The sequence below is a fragment of the Poromitra crassiceps genome (genome assembly GCF_964638095.1).
Source record: "Poromitra crassiceps genome assembly, chromosome: 4".
NCBI lineage: Eukaryota > Metazoa > Chordata > Actinopteri > Beryciformes > Melamphaidae > Poromitra > Poromitra crassiceps.
Genome location: NC_139626.1, coordinates 3,341,021 through 3,363,520, shown reverse-complemented (window position 1 = coordinate 3,363,520; position 22,500 = coordinate 3,341,021). Strand labels below are relative to the sequence as shown.

Sequence of the window (22,500 nt, the reverse complement as noted above, 5' to 3'; positions counted from 1 at the left end):
AGTGGAATGTTCAAGCTTTCTATAGTCAAATACGCTCCATTTGGTAGTTTATTCGCCAGAAAACGTCCACCTTGTATGATTAAAAAAAAAGATTTGACCCAAGGGCCGCACTGAGTGAGGTCGGGGGCTGCATATGGCCCATCCCTTCTCTACTAATTCCATTCTCTCTCTCTCTCTCTCTCTGTCTCTGTCTCTCTCTATCTCTCTCTCTCTCTCTCTCTCTCTCTCTCTGTCTGTCTGTCTGTCTGTTTGTTTATCACATAGCCTATCTTGAGAACCGTTCGTCCGAATGACTTCATACTAGACAAGTGTGTTGGTAGGAAACTGAGGAAGTGCAGTGTCGAATTTGGTGCAATTTGGACATGCAACACATTCAATAAATGTTAACAACAACAACAACAACAACTACACACCACACGTAGGCAAACAGGGTGTAGCAGGCCAGATTAACCCCCCGCCAAACTATACCCAGTTTAGTCTGGCCTAGCCTCAAGCTACCCCGGGGTATCAAATATCCCAGGATTGTGGTTTGTATTTTGGGCTAGGCCAGACTACCCCTCTATAGTCCAGATCAGGGGTTTTCAAAGTCTGAGACTGTGGGCCTCCCTGACAAAGCTTGGAAAAAGGAGCCCCCCTCGCTGGCTCGCTTGCCTGCTGTTGCTGTTTGACATACTAACTACACCAAAATTTGGTGAAAAATTTGGTAAAAAGGTCTGTCTGAAGGCATTTATTTGTTCTGACTCTGGGAAAGTGTGGAAAACTGTCAACTTCCCCCAAACTACTGTATCTATGATTATGAATGATCTCTTTAACCAAATCACATACAGGCTATTCTATGAGATCTCCTTTTATGTAATATTTTTTTTCACTTACATTCACTGAGCCTCCCCTGAAACTGCTTGGAGCCCCCCTGGGGAGGCCCGCCTCCCACTTTGAAAAACTCTGGTCCAGCTCATCCTGCCCCCCCCCCCCCTCCCCGGGTTACAGAGGGCGCTGTTTCACAACAGTTGTATGCTATGTGTAACTCATTGTTGCACTCATGCAAAAAAAACATTTATTGCTCTTGACATGCAGTATTTTCAGCAAGCATACATCTCTCTGAATCTCTTGATAACAGATCAAACTATGTTAATGCATAGTCCTTCAGATGTAGATGGAGCAATGTCCTTCAGATTCTAAGCTAAAAGATGATCTAAAAGGGCTCAACAGTTAGGCTAAGGAGGAGAGGTACTATACAGGGTACTTGAGAGAAAGGGGGAAATACATCTGCTCAGGAGGCAATGTAACTATTTCACTCTATCTTAATTTGTACTGATGACTGATGATGTCACAATGCCTATGACATCACAGTAATGTCACAATGCACAATTGCTCAAGTGACATCACTGATGACATCACTTGCAGGACAAAATTGAAACAGAACATTGCCCACATTCTCCCTTTTAAAATAGATAGATAGGCTACTGAAATTGAATTCCTGATCTTGGGGAAGAGAGCCTTTAAGGACACGACTCCTGGAGATCCCCACAGTGGGAGCCAGCCACTGACTGGGAGCCGCCGAGTGGTTTCTTCTCATCGCTGCGGTCTGATGCTGTCTGTCTTTGCGCTGGCAGGAGGAGGAGGAGGAGGAGGAGGTGCGTCACTGCAGACAGACGAGGAAGAGGAGAGCGCTGTTGCTTCGTCAAACTCCGGCTGTCCAAACTTGCAAGTGTGTATTGTTGAAAACGCTGGCGCTTTCTTCCGCGAAAGTTACCGTTCCATCACCCGGTAACTTGTCATCAAACGGTGGGATTGTTTGGGGGGTTTTTCCGTTTCCATAGAGGGGGAACAGGGACGAGGTGACGCTGGTGTCAGGGTTCGTGCGAGCGAATGGAGCAGCACAAAGGTAAGGCGATGCTTTTTGAACTTGTCAACCTGAGAAAAAGGACTGTCGACTACTTAACACTAGTTGGTGCACATCTGTAGTGTTTGACTGACTGGTGGTGGTGGTGGCGGCAATAGCCTATAAATAGTATTTATTTATTTTAAACTGGACTCTAAACTTGCACTTAACCATTTCGCATTATTTGCTATAACATCACGTTATAGGCTATTCACAATGTGTTCAGTTTCAAAAATGCACTCAAATTGCCCAAAGTGTGTTTGTAGCCTACATAACATGCAGGTGACATTTGTGCGAAATAACGTTAGGTTTTGAGCGACCAAAATATATTTGGGATATGCTGTATATATATAGTTGTCATCAGCGCATGATAGAGCCTATCTATCCGATTTCCACTGTCCAAACTAATTAGGTCATGTGTGACTTTTTCGCCTCCCAGCGATAGAGGAGTATAATTAACAAGGAAACAACACTCAACGCATCTAATGATATTGAAGCTAATACATTTCTGGTGGGTGGGAAAGGTTGTTCTGTGCTGTACAGTATAGAGGTTAATGGACACATTGAGAGCGAGACGCAGTGGTTGGGATCAGACAGGGACCCTTTAGGCCAGGGTTGTCCAAACCTTTTTTGAATGGGGGCCAGATTAGATAATGTGAAATTACCGGGGGGGAGGGTTATAAAAATAAAATCACATATAATACAATTGTACTCTAAGGATTTTGTTTACAATCTGAAAACACTAGTTCTGCCTGTGTTGTTCCTATTGATGCTTGTCTACAAACTGTATGATAGTGCTGTCATCATTAGGTGAATGAAAGAAAATGCGATTAACCAATACTGTGTGGAGGGCCACACATAGTAGGCTATATTTTGAGAGACAAGCCGAGGGCCACTTAAGATCGGTCAAAAGGCCCCATGTGGCCCCCGGGCCGGACTTTGGACATGCCTGCCTTAGGCCTAAGGGTCACTGAGGGGGTTTGGGTCCCCAGCAAAAAGGGGAATACTTTATTTTCACTAATTCCATCCATGAATAACAACTATTTTGGTCACAGATTTCATACACTTTATCTATCTATATTAAAACGGAGCAAGTGGGCAATATTTGTTTCAGAATTTTGGCCGGCCACAGCTATGCCGTTTTACGTGCGATCGGGCTGAAACACCTGACACCCGTCTGTAAACGATGTCTAACTTGTGTTAGTTTAGGGGTGCTTGAGGGGGTCTAACTTGTGTTAGTTTAGGGGTACTTGAGGGGGTCTTACTTGTGTTAGTTTAGGGGTACTTGAGGGGGTCTAACTTGTGTTAGTTTAGGGGTACTTGAGGGGGTCTTACTTGTGTTAGTTTAGGGGTACTTGAGGGGGTCTAACTTGTGTTAGTTTAGGGGTACTTGAGGGGGTCTAACTTGTGTTAGTTTAGGGGTACTTGAGGGGGTCTAACTTGTGTTAGTTTAGGGGTACTTGAGGGGGTCTAACTTGTGTTAGTTTAGGGGTGCTTGAGGGGGTCTAACTTGTGTGTTAGTTTAGGGGTGCTTGACGTGAAAAGGTCAGAGAACTGGCCTAACGTTAACGTTCCATATGTTCATCTCATCTCAGTTTGGGGTTTGGGTCACCTGTCTGTCTATCATGACCCACCGACCACTGCAGAAATGTCCCTGTTCTGTCTTTGCGGGAGGCGGGTTGCTATATAGGCAGACTGTATTCAGTCTAGTAACTGTTAAGACAACAAACCATGTTTTGACAATGTCAAGAACTAAACTGAAAATATTGAGAAGTGATAATAACTGTTTCCTGCAGTAGGCTATAAAGATGAGTGCTTAATCCCAAACCAAACCCCCCAAGTGAGCCCTAAAAGTAGGCCTAGTTTACAGTAGGCCTAGTTTACAGTGGTAAGTAGGCCTAGTTTACAGTGGTAAGTAGGCCTAGTTTACAGTGGTCGCTGATGAATTCCAATAGCAACAACATTGTTCTCCCAAGATTCCTCAAATTCCTGTGGTTATTTTTTCCATGAGAATGTGTAGGCGGTTTAATGCTGCCTGATTGACATAAACAAAGAGTTTGAGCCTATATGTATATATATATATATATATATATATATATATATATATATATATATATATATATATATATATATATATATATGTATGTATATGTCTTGAAGAACAAATCACTAAATGGCCATGAGTTTCATCAGCATCTCACCTCACACACAGCTTGCTGTCTCTACACCACATATTCACATGCAAAGCTTGTTCATGTAAAATAAATAAATAAATAAATAAAATAAAAAATATGCTACAGTCCAAAACAAACAATGTTAATGTGGGGAGGTTAGTCATCTTTGGACCGAGGCAGTGATGGGAGAAACATGGCTGTACAGCCACCCAGCACTACATGGAAAGCCTCACAGCCACCCAGCACTACATGGAAAGCCTCACAGCCACCCAGCACTACATGGAAAGACTCACAGCCACCCAGCACTACATGGAAAGCCTCACAGCCACCCAGCACTACATGGAAAGACTCACAGCCACCCAGCACTACATGGAAAGACTCACAGCCACCCAGCACTACATGGAAAGCCTCACAGCCACCCAGCACTACATGGAAAGACTCACAGCCACCCAGCACTACATGGAAAGACTCACAGCCACCCAGCACTACATGGAAAGACTCACAGCCACCCAGCACTACATGGAAAGCCTCACAGCCACCCAGCACTACATGGAAAGCCTCACAGCCACCCAGCACTACATGGAAAGCCCCTGGCCTTCATAGGGCCGTTTGAGTCAGCAGATGCTACTTGTTGGATGGAGAACAATGCAGACTAGTCTGAGTGCAACGGTATCACCACAGTTTTAAAGACAACAGTCTTGTTTCAACATTCCTCCTGTCCAGCTGACCAGGCAGCTCAGCCTATTGACTCTCTCCCTCTCCCCCCCCCCCCCCCCTCCCCTCTCTCTCTCTCAGTGTACCTACATGTCTACATGACCAATGTTGCCAAATATGGGGGAACTCTGTGTATTGTTGACCCGTGAGGGGGGGGGGGGGGGGGGGGGCTATGGATGGGTCTCTTCTCTCTTTCTGTTCATTGGTCCATCATCACACACAGGATCTCAGACACCACTGATTGGGTATTGCCAAAACGTGGGGGACTGATGCATCTGACCATCTCAACAATGGTTGGATCAAGGGGGACCTGCCATCATAGGTCAAGACAAGATGACATACATGATCTGTTGCTGATTGCACCTTAGGGGGCCTGTATCATTAGTTGGGGCCGGGGCAGCAATTTAATATCTGCCCGACTTGGGCATCATGAAAATATGATATTCTACAAAAAAAAATCACATATCCCTACTCTATATATTGTTATATATTATACTATATATTGTGGACGTACAGGTCAGCCTAGTGGTTAGACAGAACATAATAGAACTGGACTGTTATGTGTCCAAACCCCATAAACAACCAATTGGCAACCATCTTTTCTGCTGAAGTGAACCCACTCAGTTATTGTAAGTCTCTCTGGATATTGGATAAAAGTGTACGTTAAATGCCTACAATACAAAATATGATTATCTTGACAAATAGATGGAACAAATATATTGCTTTGCCCCTGGAATGACTTTGTATGATTGAGAAATGCTAATATGTGAAGATTTCAGAGCTGAGGACAACAGGTTCTCTCTTACAGGTCAGGAGTATTTTCAGGGTAGGTCGAGGGGGAAAACATGAAAGGAGGATGTTCTTCACCATAGGGGAGAGCTGAGAGCAGGTGGAGAGATGGCTTAAATTGCTGCAGGGAAAGGATAGCTAAGCTAAGCACCTGGCAGTAATGGAGTGCAGAGCATGTGCTGGACCAAGGCCTGGAGGTATGGGGTGTGAACGATGCATGGACCAAGGCCTGGATGTATGGGGTGTGAACGATGCATGGACCAAGGCCTGGAGGTATGGGGTGTGAACGATGCATGGACCAAGGCCTGGAGGTATGGGGTGTGAACGATGCATGGACCAAGGCCTGGAGGTATGGGGTGTGAACGATGCATGGACCAAGGCCTGGAGGTATGGGGTGTGAATGGTGCACCAGCGCTAAATTGCATTAGATATGAATAGCCACAGGCAGCCAGTGGAGCGAGGACAGGAGGAGGAAACATTGGAGAAGACACAGCTGACTTCAGCAGTAATTCGTCTGTACTGTAACAAGCCAAACTAGCAGAATATTTAGTTTGCAGACACTTTTTGTGAGATTTCCCACCTTGGAGTAAGGATGTTAAAGTGAGATACTTGTCTCAGAGTAAGGATGTTAAAGTGAGATACTTGTCTTGTACAGTAGGCATAAATAGTGAAGATACACCCAGAGTAGAGAATGTCTTGTCTGTAACAATTTCATAACTTTCACCATGCTTAAACTTCCATGACAGCCAGCAGGAGACCTAACGCAGCTAAGTGATTTTGTTGTGTAGCTAGTGAACCACTAGGTCACATTAACAGGACTCACAGTAATATGCTTCCAATAGAAATTGAATTTGAATTTAATTCCCTCAATAAACAGCTGTGATTAGAACATACGGGCTAATTGCTACAGCCAATTGCATTGCAATGCTCTTTGCATTTGAAATTGTGCCTCATCATCATCACTGGTTGTGGCCACATCTGCACGACATACCAAGTGAAAACGCATGTCATGTCTATTCTGTGTTCTTGTGAACTCTGTGGCCTGATGACTGAGGCCCTATCCATCCATGCACACATGCATGCATCAGTGACTACGTTTACATGCACACAATATTCAGTTTTTTGCCCATGTTCGTAAAAAGACAATATTCCAACTAAATGAACAATCCACTATTAAGTAGGGGGGGAAGGGGGGGAGATGCAGATAGAAACAGCAGAGTTTTTTCTGTTGAGACAGAGAGCAGTCCTGACTCTATTCTTACCAGCATCATCTGGTCCATTTCAGGAGCTTGCTGATGAAAAGTTTGGCGTTGCGATATTTGCGCATATCCAAAAACCTAATATCCAAGTTTTGACATGTTAAAAGTTAGGCTACGTTAGGCCAGAGTCATAGAGTTGCGTGTCATCTCCATTCACTTCAATGGATTTTTTTTTTTTTTTTTTTTTTTTGACCTCGATAGCATTTTTGGACTTCCGTGGGCGCCAGCTCTCTCTTTAAATCACTCTGGGTTAGGCATGTTTCTCAAATCCTCCCAATTAGAAATGTGGGCTAGCACACATCAGCTGACCGCAAACAGGCAAGATGCGTCGCAAACTGCAGTAAAAACCCTGATTGAGACGCATATTCCAAATGCGGTGTATACATGATCGAAGAATCCTCATAAAACCCGAATAATACTGGAATATCCCACATTACTCTTAATCGGAAAATGCTAAATTCGAAAAAAGGCCAAATTCGGAAAATGCAACTGGAATATGCGTTTACACATGACCCTTATCAAATTCAGAATATAGTCATTTTCCGAATAATAGTGGAATATTGTGTGCATGTAAACATAGTCAGTGATTGAGGCTGTGTGTACTGGGGGTATGTAAGCTTCATGCTAAAAGAACTACACAGACTTTTTAGAGTTTGGCCCCTTGGTCACGTCACTGATGAAAGGAATGGCCCCAAAATCATGTCTGTGTCTCTAGATAGCTCTGTCTGGTGTGAATGCAAACAGTTTAACTTACACCATGTAAATGTAAAGTAATCATATTGTCCTATTGTAAGATATTTATAGCCCTCTTTATTTCAAAGAATCATCACTCAAATCTCACACAGCTTTGTTCATATTCTCACTGTCCCTCCCAACACTTGGCCAGCCCACAAATCAATTAGTGCATTATGTGCATGGGGCATGGGCACGTTCAAAAGGTTTGCTGACAAGTTTAACAGGATCTACATATCATCTAAATACGCGTATAAAGACATCATTAAAAGTGTCATTTCCTCAAATATTCCCATAGCCCTCGAAATGGAAACAGCACTCTTGTTTATTGTTTCTAAAAAGCCTCTTCAATATTTATCTTCCTTTCCTTGACAATCAATCTCTTCCACCCCACATCCTGGCTTCTTTTGCTTTCCATGTTATTATGGATCCCAGCAGTCTTCTGGTAGAGCCATATGAAATCCGTTTGATTTTTTTCCAAATTCAGTTTTTTCCATTTTTATTTGAATTCAGGGGTTAGGATTGATAATTGTTTCTTCGTCATGTTTCTCAAACTGAAAACCAAGTTGTGAGGCGATGTAAGGGTCCCACGCAAGACCGACCCCCCTCTCAAAACACCCCAATCCAAAACAGAATCATTTCTTTAGGCCTGTTTTACAATTATGAAATAATTTAGGTTACTACAATAATTGGGTCTTCTTTTGGTTTTGATTTCTACTTTTATCAATTTCAGCCAAATTATGGGAAATTCTGCTGTATTCCATGTTTTACAGTTGATTCCATTTTTATTACCAATATTACGGGGGCGGCATTGTTTTCACAATACCGCCCCCGTCTGGCAGCGTCAGGTAAAAGGGTAAGGCATGTCTGTGTAGAATTCTGTCTCTGTGCTTCAAACTTTATGTAGGCCTAGTTGGCTTTCACTGAGGGCGCAGTCTCGCTTGGTCGCATTGAGGCCAGTGCAGAAATACAGAAAACTGCAATTCCTCGAATGGCCACTTGAGGCTGGCTGCAAAAGGAAGTGAATCCCCATTCACCCCCATGTTAAAATGCCCAACTTGACAGCAGGAATAAACATGTTTACAGCCTGGTAAAAAAAAAAAGGTTTTGGTCTCTAGCTGATCTTGCCTTTCATGACCACTGTACTGGGGGTGAATTTTTATATAACTCACCCGTTTAGAGTAAAATAGATGATAAAAATACTTTGTTTTTGGTGTGATTGACAGGTCGCCTGTCCAGTGATCGCTCAGCTTGCTGATCACGGACCAATAGCAGGCGGCTCTGCGCGAGAACCAAGATGGCAACGGCCAAAACGGCAAACTAGATTCTTCAAAAGATCGATGCTAGAATGGATCGGCCAGAGGAGGGACATGAGGATAGGTGATGATTGGTTGGGTTTAGGGGTTGGGTTTTGGCATGGAGAGTAATGATTGGTTGGGTTTAGGAGTTGGGTTTTGGCATGGGGAGTAATGATTGGTTAGGGTTAGAGGCGGGGTTAGGTCACTTCCATCAATCCATTCTAGCATCTGTTTCAAAACAGGAGTCCACAAACCAGCGGGTGATGTCACCCTCACTCCATCCATCTCTTTTTACAGAGGGCTGGGTTTCACCCAAAAACCTGGTGGGATCGCCCAAAAACCTGGTGGCTTAATTTTCTTGCCTCCCACTTCAATAGAGACAGTCTCGTCATAGACGCTGGGGTAGCTGGCTGGGGCTGTGGTCAGGGTGGGGTTAATCCCCCCGTTCTCCCCATTCAGCATAGTTAGCATTTAGCTGCTAGCCCAGCCCAGGCAGACAGGATCAGGGATTCAACCACCGCAGTATACGCACATCTGACTTCTATGTACCTGCTCTAGAATACCCAGTCCTGTAGTGTAGAGCTGCAGCACCGTCCTTTGGTGAGTCAGCCCATTGAGATATGGTTTTTTTTACCCCACTCGCGCTCCAGCTGTAGTAACATTTTGTGGGCGTTCCCACACAGACCGACTGTATCTATCGTCTTCTGCAACAACCATCTGATTCTACACTCAGTGCCAAAATAAAATGCAATACAAACGGAAAGAGACTGACAGACTAGCATGTTGCTTTTAAATGGGCTGACTTAGGTTGTACCCAATCAGGAATGGGAAAAGAAGGTGTGTACCATGAAATATGTTTGTAGGTAATCAACTACACATACTGTCTACACATACTACACATACTACACATACTACACATACTGTCGGAGTCCAAATGTGTTGTATTCATTTCAGGTCTATGTTTGACAAATTGATCCTGGAGGCACAAGCCTGTCCGGCTTGTTCTCCTAGTTCCATATCAAATATTTGTTGATAGCATTATTATAATATAATTACAATACAAATATTTTTTTAACACCCCCCCCCCCCCCATGATGATTTTAAAACTACTATTGGCTTGTAAAGTAGAAGTTAAGAGGAGCCAAGATGGCAGCGATGTAGGAGGACGTGTGTTGTTCGCTCTGTCTAGCAGCTCAGAGGGTTTGTGTTTAACAACCATTTTAATGTAAAATATTAACACAAAATTTTACTCCACTGACAACCTACATCCTAAAATAACTTAAAACTTGAACTTTGATGGGAAAAAGAAAAGCCAAAAACGGCAAGAAAGCTCTGACGATGGCTGAGTCACACGAGGGAACGGGAGAGGCTGTTCAACAGGAGGCCGAGGCGGTGCTCAGCGTACTAGCCTTACCACCTGTGCTGCCCTTTGATGAGCCACCTGGACAGGAGCAAATGGAGGTCGTCAGCTGGTTCGAGACTAGCCCAGAAATACCAGAAAATGCTAACCCGTTTGCACTTCTCAATGACACCCCAGAGAAGCCTCTGCAAAAAAAGCCAAGACGTGAGGCTGAAAGGAGAGCTAATGCTAATGCTAATGCTAATGGAGAAATCCTGGAAGCAATTCGCATGCTATCCGGAAAACATGACGAGACCTTCAGGAAAATCTCTGCCATAGAAAAGACAACGGAGACTACCTCAAAGCAGATGGAGAAGCTAACCTTGACGGTCCAGGAGCTCACTTTGGATGTTAAGAAGCAGAAGCAAGCGCTGGATAACACCAATAGCGAAGTCCGTAAACTGCAAACCGAAAACAAAACCATGAAAGCAACTATCGCAGATTGTCAGCGTTACAGCCGTAGATGGTCCCTGAAAGTGCATGGCATAAAAGAGGAAGATGGAGAAGACATTAGAAGCAAGCTCGTTGATACCCTGGGGAAGATGGCTTCTAACATCTGTGACAGCCTGAAGGAAGGGGTCGACATCGTTCATCGCATCGGACCAAAACGTCAAGACGGCTCAAGTAGGTCAACTATCGTCTTGTTTGCAATGCGACGGCTCCGTGATGCTGTATGGAAGGAGGCGAGAGGCTCAAAGTTCCTTCTTGACAACAAATTGAGGATCACCGAAGCACTGTCGCCAGAGGATAAAGCGGCAAGAGATAAGCTGTGGCCCCTGGTAAAGAAAGCAAGAGAAGAAGGAAAGAAAGCCTCTTTCCGCGGTGCTTTTGCCTTCATTGATGGGAAGAAGATTGACTGATTAGAGGTAACACAAGTACTCAGCTGATGCTCAACTCGCTGAGAAGTGTTATTTAAATAGACTATTGCTGGACAAGTAGGTTGATTGTTTACATAGGTGGAGCTATCTACTATTTTCTTACATGTTTTTTTTTTAATTCATGATATCCTCTCTTTTCACAAGAGGACTTGCACAAGTGATGTATAGCCGGCCTTTGTTCTTTGAGCACTTTTATTCATTGCACCTTTCTGTTCAGGCTGCTTATCCATTTCTATTGAATTTGGAGATACTTAATTGCCAATGTTAGTCATTGGAGGGGTGAAATCCTACTGAACCCATATTATTATTTTAGTTATACAACCTCTGTCCCTCTTATTTTATAGCTTCATCCTAAATGCTTAATTAATGTTACTTAGAATCCACAATCGTCAGGGTAAAAAAAAAAAAAAAAAAACATTTTGTGTTCTTACCAGTTCTAAGGGTTGTTATTCACTACCTCATTCTCGTGGTTTTTGTGTTCAACACATCTTAAGGTTTGGAACCTTTCAGGTTACTGTGACAATTTTGTTTAATTATCTTCTTTATGAAACTCTTTTCAGTTAACACTCGAGGCTTGAGAGACATTACTAAGCGCAAGGCATTATTTCTTTATGCAAAAAACTTTGATGCAGACCTATGTTTGATCCAGGAATCTCATTCTGTTAATGAAGACTACAACTTCTGGAAATCGCAATGGGGAGAGGACTTGTGGATGTCGCATGGAAGCCAACGCTCAGCAGGAACACTAACTCTTAAACACAAATTCAATGGAAAAATCATCCTCAATCAAATTGACCCTCATGGACATTACATCCTTACGGTTCTTTCTTGCAATAACAATTTTTTTTTATTAGGCAACATTTATGGATACAACAACGCTAGAGAGAACAAGGACTTCTTTGAATCTTTACACACTAACATAGATGCTCTTTTAGTTAGATTTCCTGATATGAAGATCATTTTGGGTGGAGATTTCAATGTTACTGTAAATGATGATGTTGATAGATGGCCAAGTAGGCAGAAAGAAAATTCCATTATGACTGATTTTATGAATGAGAGAGGCTTAATTGATATATGGAGAGTCAGCAATCCCATCTCTAAAGAATTTACTTGGAAAAATGCATCTGGTTCTCTACAATCAAGAATAGATTTTTGGCTAATATCTGAGTCTTTATCTAATTCACTTGCTAAAGTTGAAATTCTTCCGACACCACTAACTGACCATAAAGCTATTCTATTGGTTTTGAATACATCATCAAATACAGTAACTAAAATGACTCCTGCTTATTGGAAACTTAATAATGCAATTTTGCTTAATGAATCTCTAAATCTAATCATCAAAAATAAGATATCTGAATACCTAAAGATGGCAGAAAATGAAAATGCTTACGGGAAATATTGGGAGCTCCTAAAATTTGAATTAAGGACACTTTTAATGAAAACTGGTGCTAAGATTAAGAAAGATAGAAAAAAGGAAGAAAATTGTCTTATGTCTGAACTAATTCCCCTATCATCTATATTGCCTGAAAATATGTCTGAGACCCAAAGAGCACGATTACAAACATTACAGCTACAACTAGATCAGTTATATATCAGCAAAGCTAAAGGTGCTTTTATACGCTCAAGGGCTAAATGGATGGAAGAGGGCGAGCAGAACTCTAGTTATTTCTTCAGGTTAGAGAAACAAAGGCAAAGTAAAAATGGTATTACAAGACTTTCCCTAAATGACACAATTGTTGACAATCCAAAAGAAATAGCTCAAATCTGTGAAAATTATTATAAAACTTTATACCAATCTAACTTGACAATTGGTGAAATGCAAGACTTCTTTAATTCTTTAGGCAATGTGAAAAAAATTGGAGATGTCAACAAAACAATATGTGATACTCCAATCACTATTGTCGAAATTACAGATGCTATTAAGAAACTCAAACTGAATAAATCCCCTGGAACAGATGGGTTAACTTCTGAATTTTTTAAAGTGTTCTCTGCAGAGCTTATCCCTTTTTTACATAATGTTTACATTGAGAGCATCAACAACGAACAACTTCCCTCCTCACTATGCCAAGGGTTAATTACTCTTATTCCAAAGCCTCAGAAAGATGTTTTAAATTTAGATAATTGGCGGCCCATCTCATTGCTAAACAATGACTATAAAATTATTGCATTATGTATAGCTAATAAATTAAAGAAAGTCCTAAATGATATTATTGAGGAATCCCAAAATGGCTTTATGGCCGGTAGATATATAGTTGATAATATAAGACTAGTTCTTGATATCTTAGACTATTCAGACTTAGTGTTAGATGATAGCTTCATTCTTTTTCTAGATTTTCGCAAAGCATTTGACTCTGTAGAACATCAGTTTATGTTTAAAACTCTTGATTTATTTGGTTTTGGAGAACACTTTATAAAATCTATACGTACCCTATATGCTTCTGGAAATAGTTCAATTAAATTGCCCCATGGAACTACGAAGAGATTTGATATAAAACGGGGTATTCGCCAGGGGTGCCCCGTCTCCGCATATTTGTTCTTACTTCCCATGCAAATTTTAGCTAATTATATTAAAATAAGCTGCTTAAAAGGTATTCCAATAGCAGGAAGGGTTGTCTCTTTGAGTCAGCTAGCAGACGATACAACTCTCTTTTTAAAGGACAGATCTCAGATTGATATTGCAGTTAAGCTATTGGATAAGTTTTCTGCAGCCTCTGGTCTCAAACTTAATCTATCCAAGTGTGACCTGCTCCCTATCAAGACTTGCAATGACTCAGAAATCTCAGGAATCCCTGTGAAAGCTAAAGTTAAATACCTTGGTGTTGTCATAATTAAAGAACAAAATTCAAGAATTCGTGAAAACTTTTATCCTTTAATATCCTTACTACAGCAGAGATTTAATTTATGGCTTCAAAGAGACTTATTGTCAAAAATGGAGAGAATGCACACCATAAAATCTCAGCGAGGTGCCGGTGACGGACAAGAATCTATAAAAAGAGTAGAAACCGCACACTCTGGCTCCGATGCAATGAATTTAATAAAAAGACAACGTTTCGGCCTGGTGGCCTTTGTCAAGTCATGTACAAACAAGGTGAAGAGCACAGTCTTGTAACAGAGACACACCTAGACCACAGGTGCAGCCAATCAATTAGAATCAGGTGCAGCCAATCAATTAGGATCAGTCAGTCACTGCAAGTGAATGAGAACTTACAAGTGATCCAAGTGTGAAAAGCACAATTTTCCAATGACAAAAAAGTTACAATATATAATCTTTACAGCCAAACAAACAATGAATGGGTAAAACCATCCAGAGTGAGAATTCACAAAGGAGATGGTGTTACAAAGTTACAATGGACCTCTTTCACAGCTGCCACCCTGCATCCAAAAGGCAGCCTGCATCCAACAAAGGCCACCAGGCCGAAACGTTGTCTTTTTATTAAATTCATTGCATCGGAGCCAGAGTGTGCGGTTTCTACTCTTTTTATATTTTCAAAGAGACTTAACCATTACTGGTCGAGTCTTACTCTCCAAAGCTGAAGGACTATCGAGACTTGTTTATACAAGCTCAGCTCTTGATGTTTCAAAAGATGTCTATACAAAAGTTGACAAGACCTTGTTTGATTTTATTTGGAAAAGAAAGTCTCATCTTATTAGAAAGAATGTAATGATTAATAAGCTTAGTAGTGGTGGATTCAATGTTTTAGACTTTCACACTCTACACTCTACCTTTAAAATTAAGTGGATCAAAAGGTATTTGGCCAATCCAACTTCATTATGGAATTTTATTTCAACACATATTTTTGAAGCCTTGGGAGGATTCAATTATTTTTTACGGTGTAATTACAAGATAGAAAAGATTCCCGTAAAACTCTCAAATTTTCATAAACAGTTACTTTTATGCTGGTCCTTGGTATATAAGCATAATTTTTCCCCACACAAATACTACATCTGGAACAACAAGGATATCTGTTTCAAACGTAAATCATTGTTTCTCAAAAATTGGGTTGATAATGGTATATTGCTTGTCAGTCAGCTGTTTAATGAGGAGGGTCATATGTTTACTTATAGAGAATTTTTATTAGAATATAATATTCCTGTACTTCCTAGAGAGTATGCAATAGTTTTTGATGCTATTCCTTCAGGCATTAGAGCCTTGATGTCATCTAGAACCAGAGGTATTATCCATCTTTCTACCTTACCAGAATTATACATAGGAAACTCAGATCCCTTTTTGAGTAAAAAAACTGATAACAAATGTATAAGAGAACTAATTCAGAGGGAGATTTTCAGTAGACCTGCGTGTATATTTGTTTGGAACAACTCGTATCTCGACATAGATTGGGAAAAGACTTGGTTATTACCTAGAAAATTCTTTGTCTCTAATAAAGTAAGAGAAATATCTCTGAAAATATTGCACAGGCGTTATCCTGTCAATTCAGTTATTGTAAAATACAAACTAAACATTGACCCTCTTTGTTCCTTCTGTCACCTTGTTGATGAAACAGAAACTCACCTTTTTTGGGACTGTACTTATACTCAGACCTTTTGGCAGGACCTTAATATGTTGTTGAACAGGAAATTAGGTACTCAACTCAACTTTAAAATTGATTTTATTTTGTTTGGTTTTTTTGTTGATGAAATCCCCTCTAAAAAAATATATGTCTTCAACCTCATTTCTCTATTAGCAAAATTCCATATACATGCCAGCAAATTTGCAAAGCAGAAACCTAATCTTACTGTCTTCAAGGCATACTTAAAAGCATACCTGGATACACTAAAGTACTGCACAAACTCTAAAGCTGTGAAAACTAAAGCCTTGTCTATAGAATTTAATTTGTAACCTTATCTAGTCTCTCGTATGCCTCCTCTTTTTTTTCTTTTCTTTTTATATTCTCTGTATGTTTTGTTGAATGGCCTTTGCACTTGTCTTGTAACCTCTGTGTTGTGAACCTGTATTTTCTGATTATGTAAATAAATTTGTTAAAAAAAAAAAAAAAAAAAAAAAAGTAGAAGTTAAGAGCAGTGTCACTATGCAAGTTGCAAGTATCTGCTGCATAAACAATGACTCCTTTGAAATTAACTCCTAGTCTGCCTTTTTTTGAGCAGTTGATTATTGTGCTCTATTTAACTCCTAAAATCCTTGAAGGTGAAAGTTTTGAAAATATCGGTTGCCAGTTGTCTTTTACTCTTTTGATCGCAAGTTGTGAAAACACCTTTATAGAGAGGATACAACGGTTTTTAGTTAAAATACTGTGTTTCTGTATGCATAATGCATAGTCTCACTCACCCTAGTTAAGATTTAGTAGCACTAACATTTCTGAACCAAGAAAAGGTTCCCATTTCCCTGAAAAAACGACTTTTATCCAAAGTGATATTAGTGTCCACAACAATGTCTTCAACTGAGCAATCTGACAAAGCATGACTTATTGGCATAACGAATAAGACTCTCACTAGCGTTGCAGCGGTGACCTTGTCAGTGAAAATGACCTTCAAGGTCCCATACAGCCAAAATAAGTTGACATGCCAGTTGGCAAAGTGCCTCTCTGTACCTTCACAATGTGTCTTAACAGTAGACTCAGTGGGCTGAGGGGGTTGACCTCCCATGAGCTGAGCTCAGGTTAGGATGTAGGTCATCAGTGCTGGCATGGAGCCTGCTGTTCTCTTGGATGTGTGTCATGAGGTGTATTTGTAGGTCATCAGTGCTGGCATGGAGCCTGTCTGTTCTCTTGGATGTGTGTCATGAGGTGTATTTTTAGGCCATCAGTGCTGGCATGGGGCCTGTCTGTTCTCTTGGATGTGTGTCATGAGGTGTATTTGTAGGCCATCAGTGCTGGCATGGGGCCTGTCTGTTCACTTGGATGTGTGTCATGAGGTGTATTTGTAGGCCATCAGTGCTGGCATGGGGCCTGTCTGTTCACTTGGATGTGTGTCATGAGGTGTATTTGTAGGCCATCAGTGCTGGCATGGGGCCTGTCTGTTCACTTGGATGTGTGTCATGAGGTGTATTTGTAGGCCATCAGTGCTGGCATGGGGCCTGTCTGTTCACTTGGATGTGTGTCATGAGGTGTATTTGTAGGCCATCAGTGCTGGCATGGGGCCTGTCTGTTCACTTGGATGTGTGTCATGAGGTGTATTTGTAGGCCATCAGTGCTGGCATGGAGCCTGTCTGTTCACTTGGATGTGTGTCATGAGGTGTATTTGTAGGCCATCAGTGCTGGCATGGGGCCTGTCTGTTCACTTGGATGTGTGTCATGAGGTGTATTTGTAGGCCATCAGTGCTGGCATGGAGCCTGTCTGTTCACTTGGATGTGTGTCATGAGGTGTATTTGTAGGCCATCAGTGCTGGCATGGGGCCTGTCTGTTCACTTGGATGTGTGTCATGAGGTGTATTTGTAGGCCATCAGTGCTGGCATGGGGCCTGTCTGTTCACTTGGATGTGTGTCATGAGGTGTATTTGCAGGCCATCAGTGCTGGCATGGGGCCTGCTGTTGTCTTGGATGTGTGTCATGAGTTATATTTGCCAACGGGGGAGTGAGTGCAGTGTTGGTAATTCAGGAAGCTGGACTGGGCTATAAAAATGATGAAAAGAAAGACTTTCTTCCTGCTTTGTGGCAGGAGGGGGGTCTTCCTGCTTTGTGGCAGGAGGGGAGGGGGTCTATATGTGCTTGCCCCTTTTTGCCCTGTGGGTCTTACTCGTGTTCATTTTCAACACATAAAATGTGGCTTTGTTTATTGGCTACAGAAGCTCTGTATCAGACCTGTTTATTGGCTGCAGAAGCTCTGTATCAGACCTGTTTATTGGCTACAGAAGCTCTGTATCAGGCCTGTTTATTGGCTGCAGAAGCTCTGTATCAGACCTGTTTATTGGCTGCAGAAGCTCTGTATCAGACCTGTTTATTGGCTACAGAAGCTCTGTATCAGACCTGTTTATTGGCTGCAGAAGCTCTGTATCAGACCTGTTTATTGGCTGCAGAAGCTCTGTATCAGACCTGTATTGCTTTTGCCTCACCATGGGACGTCTTGAAGGAATTGATGCTTAGGAAGCAGGGGTGCGTGGAGCTCATACACACACACACACACACACACACACACACACACACACACACACACACACCAGTTCACACTCTCCCTACAGCACTGGCCAGTTACAATATCTGTGGGATAATGACTAAGCTGGGAAGCTTTCATGTGGCTAACTCTGGGGTCTTAGTTAGCTTTGATTTGACAGCAGTTACCTCTGGTCTGTCAGTTGCCTCTGGTCTGTCAGTTGCCTCTGGTCTGTCAGTTTCCTCTGGTCTGTCAGTTGCCTCTGGTCTGTCAGTTGCCTCTAGTCTGTCAGTTGCCTCTGGTCAGTTGCCTCTGGTCTGTCAGTTGCCTCTAGTCTGTCAGTTGCCTCTAGTCTTTTGCTCTCTCACATGGCAGGACTGAGGAGGCTTCACTTTTACATAGACATCTAACATTATATCACCACACATTAGATCTTCACTGAAATACTTACTATCTATCTTCCAATTCTAATCTTAACTTCTAATCAAAGACTGTATATTAATCAATATGATACGATTACTCCCTACTAGTAAAAATAAAATCAGCAATTTGTTGATACGATATGGCTTGTGTAAACTCTCGCGCTACGCACGCTTGAGGGTGGAACAGACAGACATACACCACCCACCCATAGGTGCCATCATGCAACTGTGGATCACAGTTGCTCGAGTGACATCACAACTGCCTGAGTGACACCACAGTTCGCAAATCACGGTTGCTTGACTGACATCACTGATGACATCACAGTTGCTCGAGTGACATCACTGATGATGACATTGCAACTGCTCAAGGGAAATCACTGATGACATCACATCACTGATGACATCACAAATCGTGACTGACACCGAGCCCACAGACAGACACCGCCACCGCCCACTTAGCCCATTTTAACTAAAGAGAAGATTGGCAGAGATTTTTACAATACCCTTCAAACTTCAACTATGAACTTCAGTTCTTTTTCTCATTCCCAACATCTCTCCTGCACTCTCCCTATCTCTGTCTTGGCTGTAGACTCTGTCACTTGCGCGCGCACACGCACACACACACACACACACGCACGCGCACGCACGCACGCACGCACGCACGCACACACACACACACACACACACACACACACACACACACACACACACACAGGAGTTCATGTCATTATGCCTCTAAAGTCAGAGTATTGAATGTTCAGCTCAAGGGTGGATCAGTGAAGACTACAGAAACATGCATTGCGTCCAGTGGGCAACAGAATTAGGGAATGTATGAAGCCAGTCGTGAAATTCCATTAATTCGAAAAGTCCGCAGGGGGGCGCACGTCAGGTCCGGAAGTGACGACACGTACATTGGCTCCAATGTAAAAATGAGCCGACTTCTCTCTCGTTCTGTGTCTTAAATAAACATTTTCCGAATGAGCTTATGGTCTGAATAAACAATTTCAAGTCTTTTTCATGCTCCCCTGGGCTCCGTTTTCTAAATTATGGTCCCATTTCGAGTAAAAGAGCCGATAAAAATTATAACTTTGGGGGCGGGATTTTCTTTGATTTACACCAGCCACAGGAAATCAGATGATCCCAACCAGTTGCCAAGGCAGGCTAGCTAGCTAGCTAGCAACGTAGCCAGAGATAAAAGTAAAATGACAGAAACAGCGTTACCCTTATGATATTTTAATGATGTTAGTAGACACACGTAACAGTATAGATCCCCGTGATGAGGTATGTTGATCAAAAGAACACCTAAAACGCTATATCGAAATCGGGTTTTAGTGGACGGGCAGCTCTGAAGTTGGGGCTTCAGAGCTGATCTGCGGCTAGCTAGCTAGCAAGAGCCCCCGAGGTCTGTTGATCAAAAGAACACCTAACGCTATATCGTTATGTAATGTGACTTGTGACATGATCACCACATTTCAATAAATATAACGTTTTTGCACATTTGAATGCTGCTGGTCGTTTGTGTAACGCTGTATAGGCTATATTGGACATTTAAAGCTGATACACAATTGTGTTGAGGTAATTCCGCAAAGCTCAGTTAAAAATATAACGTGTAACACTTGAAACAATCAAATGTAACTTTTTCACAGCAATACATACAGTCCAGCCCACCATGGTATAGGAAAGGAACTGTTTGAATTATATCGAAATATATTTGCATGGTGTAGCAATGCAGTCTGTTAAGATACTGTAAACATGCTAGATACTCTGTGACACAGAAAGGCAGATGAGCTAGCAGCAGGGATCTTGTCACCCTGAATTCAGATAAACTTGTCTGTCTAGCTAGACAGCTAGACAATATTACTGTACCATAATACCACAAGCTAAAGGCGCATACACCAATGGAGGGATGGGTAGCATTAGCTAACGTCGTCCAGGCTATACAGTAACGTTAGGCTATTATAAAGTTATGAAACGCTGATTCAGATGTTACAATAATATGACATAATATGAGCCAGTTAGCCTAGCTAGAGAGAGTAATTTCAGACCACCAGATATCACCATATTTCATTTCAATAAATATAAAGCATTCGTTGATTGAAGCAGACTCAGACTGCTGGTCGGTTAAGTTTCTCCGTCGTCCAATCCTTGGTTTGTGTTCACTCGACATCAACAATCTTATACATGATAATATACAACAAGGCTATCTTTGTTGACAATGTTTATTGACAAAAGCATTAAAACAAGCAAATATAACAATATTCTCCGGTCACTGGCAGATAGCTACAATTGTTCAAATCTCTCATGTCAGCATTTGGCTTGTGTGTTATTGCAATTTCCTATGTTGAAACAACTGATCAGCAGTAACGTGTATAGTTAATCTCAGGAGAACAGAATATTATAGCTTTGATCTTCAAATCATGATCCTCTGTTGTGTGTCCCATCTGGTACTGGACAGCAGCTACCCCCTGGAAGAAACGAATTAGACACTGTTAATCACTGTATAACGTTAACGTTTGCTTACCCAACACTACGTGCGATTGGTAAATACTGTAAATGCAGAGGTGGATAACTATCCAGAGGAGTTGAACCCCCAGCTTGTTCCCCCTCATCTAACGTTAGCTAGATATATAACGCTATTAGCTGGTAGATCATATGAGTATGCTTTGAGTCTGCCTCATCTCAAAGAGGTAACCTAGGTAAACAGAACTGCGTTTGTTTTCTGTCTACGTCCGAATCTGTGCAGCATGCAATACTGTTTAACGTTGTATAACGTTAACTTATGCTACTCTAGTCTAACGTCCTCCTGTAATGACAAATGGACATGTAGCTAGCGTTAATGTCATGATATGCAATTAGCGTTACGTTAGAAAATAAGATTACCTCGATTTTGTGGAAGATGCAAGCGGCAGGCTGGTGACGCAGCGCGAGGTCTGGAGGAAATAATACTCTGGTTTTTCTTCGGGCTATTGTATTCACTGTGACAGCAATGGAGCAAGGCTAGCAATAGCAACTAACGTTAACAACATTTGTTAGCCAAGCTAACGGCTAGCAGGGAAAATAACATGAACAAGATGGATGCCGTGGCGGAGGAAACCGGAAACCCTTCCCCGAGTCCCGTCCACGCTCACGCTCTTTCCTGTTTTCCCGGCTCCAGGTTTGAACAGATTTCCCACAATGCAACAGGAAAATCCATTCATCCAATCAAACGAAATCAAACAATATCGGGAAGTGAGCTTCATTTTGCCGTGTCAAAAACATATAGCTAAGGTGGTCCATATTATGTACTGTCAATGATTGCGTCCTAATAAAGGGCTGTTTGACTGGAGCAGTAAAACAAACACACATTAGTAGCTTCAACTACCAGCCTGTGTTTTCTCTAAGGAGCCGACTCGACTGTAAGCCTCAATAAAGCCACTTTCAGACATGACCTCCAGGTCAGCTCAGGGTTGCTTCCCTAACCCTAACCCTATAAAGTGAATCGCATTGACGTTCAACAAACTAGCATGACATGCAGAGTCTGATAGCAAGTTGCTAAAAATACATAATGGGCGATAACTGCCCGCTAACGTTCACGCATATAATCGTTTGCGCATAATGCTAATTAATTAAACAACCCTACAACTCACGCCCAGATGCATCGATTTCGAAGTCTCAGGTGCTGCAAAGAAAACAGGTCTGCTAGAAATATACAGAATACAGGAAGCTAGACGTTTTTACCTTCAAAATAAAAGCAATAAATTATTACTTGGTAAACAAAAAACCGATCAGTCGACTACCACTATGGGTTCAAATGTACTTTTCGAAGGCAGCAGATATTCTTCCAGTTGATCTCTGTTCTGTATCTTTTGGATCACACACAAGAAACATTGCACGTGCATTTACTTTATTTAATTGCCATTAAATAAATGT

General features: G+C 41.8%; 1 protein-coding gene across 1 annotated transcript in view; it reads left to right on the top strand.

Annotated features, from left to right (window-relative positions):
• The first annotated feature begins 1,758 nt into the window (after nt 1-1,758).
• afap1l2 (actin filament associated protein 1-like 2) overlaps nt 1,759-22,500 on the top strand; it is an 88,220-nt gene continuing 67,478 nt past the window's right edge. Inside the window, 1 exon segment of the mRNA XM_083634581.1 lies at nt 1,759-1,885. Coding sequence (XP_083490707.1) covers nt 1,870-1,885 — 16 coding nt within the window. The 5' untranslated portion in view covers nt 1,759-1,869.